At 33.0% G+C, this 4,684-nt stretch overlaps 1 protein-coding gene across 1 annotated transcript; it reads right to left on the bottom strand.

Moving 5' to 3' along the window:
• Positions 1-290: 290 nt before the first annotated feature.
• On the bottom strand, positions 291-1,550 carry LOC111624323 (lactosylceramide 4-alpha-galactosyltransferase-like). The gene is made up of 3 exons (XM_023367145.1): positions 1,507-1,550; positions 1,309-1,398; positions 291-1,236 (listed from the first exon to the last, which is right to left on the bottom strand). The coding sequence occupies exons 2-3, from the start codon at positions 1,382-1,384 to the stop codon at positions 365-367; spliced, it is 948 nt and encodes a 315-aa protein (XP_023222913.1). The 5' UTR covers positions 1,385-1,398; positions 1,507-1,550; the 3' UTR covers positions 291-364.
• Positions 1,551-4,684: the final 3,134 nt, after the last annotated feature.

Here is a 4,684-nt window from a genome sequence, read left to right as displayed (position 1 = left end):
GCAGGCGATCTCCAGTACATGGCGTTAACAATTTAATGCATTTTCTATGGGGAAACATATTTCAGAAATTCTCGAAAATGGAAACAGATAGAGCGAAACAGTTTTCTGCATTAGAATTCTATTTAATTCTTCTGCTAACATGCTGTTCAGAATTTTAAAAATCGTATAAAATTAACAAATTCCAATTTCAAAATTCTGAACCGTACATTAATAGAAGAATTAAATAAAATTCTGTAGCAAAAAACTGTTTCGCTCTATCTGTTTCCATTTTCGAGAATTTTTGGAAAATGTTTCCCCATAGAAAATGCATTAAATTGTTAACGCCATGTACTGAAGGTAGCCTGTATAACCGAAGAGATTGCAATCAAGAGATTGCAATCCTTAAATTATTTTCCTTTTTTTTTAATTTTTCATATATAAAGGGACAATTTTCTTTCATAGCGATTTCATAAATGCTTCCAGAGCCAATCTGTATGGTTTCATTCTTACTTAAATTATTCCACACATGAATCGCGAAACTTTCTTTTAAAATGTTCATGAGACTAGAAGTAGGTGGACGAAAATAATCCTGCCACTTAGAATAATGAATAGGGAAGGCAGTATCTTCGGGTAGGACGTCCATATCACAATTCTTAGCTGATAATCTTTTAAATGAATCTATTTTACAGTAGTCCTTTACAGTTTTGGTGAAGAGATTAGGCCCTGTAGAACCCCAAACAGTTTCGTTGTAATTTTTGTGGAAATTCAGTAGGCATCTGTAGAGGAAGTTGTGCCATTGATCGAATCGAAAGATCGCATTGTTTACGTAGGCATTATCTTGCATTATAATGAAATTATTTATGTCGTAGACAGGTTTTAAGATCACTACATCCAAATCTAAATACATTCCTCCGAATTTCCAAATTAAGAGCATTCGTAAAGCATCGCTGAGTTCGGTTACGCTGTATTTACTCTTAGACCATTTCTTGCTCCTAAACCACTCTTCTAATGGAGTACCCTCGAATGTATCATTTAAATCGATTCGATTTAATTTAATATTCGAGTATCTTTTCTTTAGACCGTAAGCATAATCGAACTCCTTTAAAATCATCACATTAATTTCAAATCTTCTGTAATGAACGGCGGCTGATTCGATGGCACACGCTTGACGAAGATTTAAAGAATTCCCCGAAGTTTCCAAAAATATGACGTCGGTGGTTGCTTCTAATGACGTAAACCTCTTCCACCCTATAAAAACTGAAACAGTATTGTGAAAAATCCCTGTTAATTAAACTTATTTTCTATAATATAAAGTAAAATTTAACTTACTCGATAGCCTCCAATAGATGAAAACGGCGATACCAATTAATACGAAGAAACGTAGAAAAGTAATTAATGTCTTCATACTGACGTTGGAAACTGTTAAAATATTTTAAAAAATGCATTAAAATTATTATATAACGTGAAAATATACTAATTAATTCATTAAATTCTCGGTATCAAAGCATAAATTGTAAAGCTAACGACCTCTATAAACTGCTGAATCTGTCGATAGGGCGTGGATGTCGCTGTTGTTTATTACATGTACAGTACAGTGCAGTACGTAGTGTGATAACACTTGAATACTTCATTTGCATATTCAGCTAAATTCTATTTAATTTTGTTATCTGTTTAAACGAGTAAATCGCTTTTAAAATTTTAAATAAGTAATTTATAAGTGAATAATAAATCTTTCACCTGTACTTTATTTTTTTCTAAATTTATTTATTTACAAAGGTGCCCGGGGCCCTTGGCTCCCTTGATTAATCCACTATCTCGTGCTCAATTATGTTTGGCACAGGTTCATACTGTTCGTTAATCAATAATATTATAAATCGATCGTCTAAGTCATTTAGTTTTATAACCTGAGTACAAATGTACTAAGTATAGAAAATTATACTTAACCTTTGCTCATTATTCATTTTCTATTCACTTTATTAGGTTAAATATTCAAATATATCGTTAAACGTTTACTAAATGTATTGTTTCTGTAGTTTTGTACAGCATATGTACGCTAATTGAATAAGAATAATACAGTCAAACCTGTAAACAACGGCCACTGACGGAAACGCTCGGAGGTGGCCGTAATTTAGAAGTTATTTTGTAGCCTACGCATTTCAAAAGGAAATGGCCGTTATCGGAGTTTCGACTGTTTGTATAATATAATTTATATTCTTGTATAAAATATAATTTAAGCGGTAAATAGGATTGAATTTAAATTAATTGTGATTCTAAGTTGTAATGTATAACAAACATATTAAATATAAAAGGCCTTAAACTCTAGCCTTATATCGAGAGGCCTTTAGCATCTATATAAATCCGACACATATTAAAAATAACCTTCAATTTCCGTTTTATATTTATATAATATCCGAAAAAGATATATTTAAATACGTTGTTTATTGGGTGATGATGATAAAAGAACTCTTCCTATTGGATAATGCTTCCAATGATGATTACTTGAACTATGCACTCTATGTGTTAATAGTACGTCTCAGTTATGCAAGTGACACACCTTTTATCCATACCTATATAACTTATATACATACAAATATACACCTGTACATATACACAAACACAACACCTACACGTAAAGACACACAGACTCACACAACTCACTCAGTGAAGTTTTAAAATAAAAAATAATCGTCTACAAAAGTACCAGTTTTTGTCATCGAGACAAAAGCCAAACAACTTTCAAGGATGTTTACCTGTTAACAAAACATGTCGACATCAATGTCGTTGTTTGTTCGTGTAAAAGTAATATTAACCTTCACCTGTAAATCAATCAAGTAATACTACCGATTGAAGAGTGATAAAGGTCTACAGAAATAGATTTATGACAGGCTTACACTTACCACTTTTTTTTTTGTAGATCAAGCGCGTCAGATGGCTTATCTCACGAACGTAACAACGTAACGTTTGCCATCGTTACCGTATCGGTGGAGGTTCGTCTGATAGTCTGATCACTATCTATAAACCGGGACTTTCCGACGTCACTTCGAACTTTACAAAGTGATGCACTGTCGTTAGATGTCAAACTTCAGGTCGAAGCTATTCAACCGAAGCATCGAAGTCGTATTAAAACATTACTCTGTCCTCCTTGAAGAGGTTACAGCAAACAGGATGAAGTACAAGACTTGACATCATAGTACCATTCTGTAAACTTAACTTTAGGCCTATATATATATGACGTAACGACAAATCAGATACTTTGTTAAACTTCCTGTTTAATAATTTGTAGGCCTTATCAGCAGGATTTTAAATATTAAATGAAATTTAATAAACTTTATGGTTTTATATTACTATACTTTTAGCTAGTTACGTATACGATACTCGTATATTCTATAATTCTAGATACAGGCTCGACGTCCAAATAAAACTTTATAGCAAATTTTTATTAGGTTAATAAACAGAAATGAAGTTAGAGAAGTTTGCTGTCGCACATTTCCTATTCGTAATTAAAATACGCTGTCTAGACAGAAATATAACAAAACAAATCTGGTATTTTAGGACAAAATTAGTGTAAAAACTCACCATTGTGGCACTTTTGGCGCTACAGGCAACAAACATTTTATTTACGCAAGACATCCATGCTATATAGAGAGCGTAGCTATGTAAATACAATTCAATGTTGTCCCCATTATAAAGGGAATGGAGACTGTGTTCGACGACCAGTGTGATATGGACTTTCAAGGCAGCCAGATCTGGTTGCCATATCACGCACGTTTTAAGTGTACTGTCCAAATAGACTGCTTTTTTCACAGCTTGCAGCGCCAAAAGTGCCACAGTGGTAATATTAAAAGATGCGTATGACGGAAGACATAATTCGTTCCGGGCAGACGCTTGTATGTCATGTTTTGTTAAATATTTCATGCACACTAAGTACTTCTTTTTAATACTTTACGCCTAATCAAGAACAATACGTTAACTTGTTCTGTATGAAAATTTTAATCGGATACAGTATATTAAAATTATTAAAATGCTTAACTGTAAAGAAGCAACCGTATATGGTTTATGCGCTTCTGTGTTAATCGTACGAGATTAAGTGCTAAAAAACGAACACAGATGGCAGCACATATTAACTTAATAAGTGCTGCCATCTCTGCTCACGACATTTAATTTTGTCAGCCTTCAACATGAGAGGGCGCTGTTTATAAGAATAAATACAGTACTGTATTTAACAATTCACAAGATACGGACTATGGAAGCAAAGTGGGGGCTTCAGTGCTGGCTTTAAAAATGATAATAAATTTATGTACTGTATTTATTAAATGAGGTATGGACCCCCGCTGTTTAGGTGTTACAATCGTGAAGAAAATGCAGAAAATTCCACGTTGGTGAGGCGCGAAACCTCGATCAACTGGGTGATCATGTTAACTTATGTGTCTCGAATCACATTTAACTCATTTATGAGTTATTAACTTGTTTTTTATTCACATCCGCGATGAATTGCTAACTTACGTGTTCTGTTTAACACGTTATTGCAGGTGTTAAAACAATGGGAAGAAAATTGCCGCGTGAATTTTAATTTATTTCTCGTCTTATAATAACTTTTCTGCATAAATTAAATAATGTGATTTAGACAGTGTCTACTTTTTTATGTAATAAATTACAGTATCTGTGAATGCTTATATGAATTAATTTTCATACGAATGAATCTAGA

The sequence above is a fragment of the Centruroides sculpturatus genome, unplaced genomic scaffold, assembly GCF_000671375.1.
Source record: "Centruroides sculpturatus isolate CEXI.00-Female unplaced genomic scaffold, Cexi_2.0 scaffold367, whole genome shotgun sequence".
Taxonomy (NCBI): Eukaryota; Metazoa; Arthropoda; class Arachnida; order Scorpiones; family Buthidae; genus Centruroides; species Centruroides sculpturatus.
The sequence above is the reverse complement of the archived record's forward strand: the minus strand, read 5'-3'. Positions and strand labels throughout refer to the sequence as shown.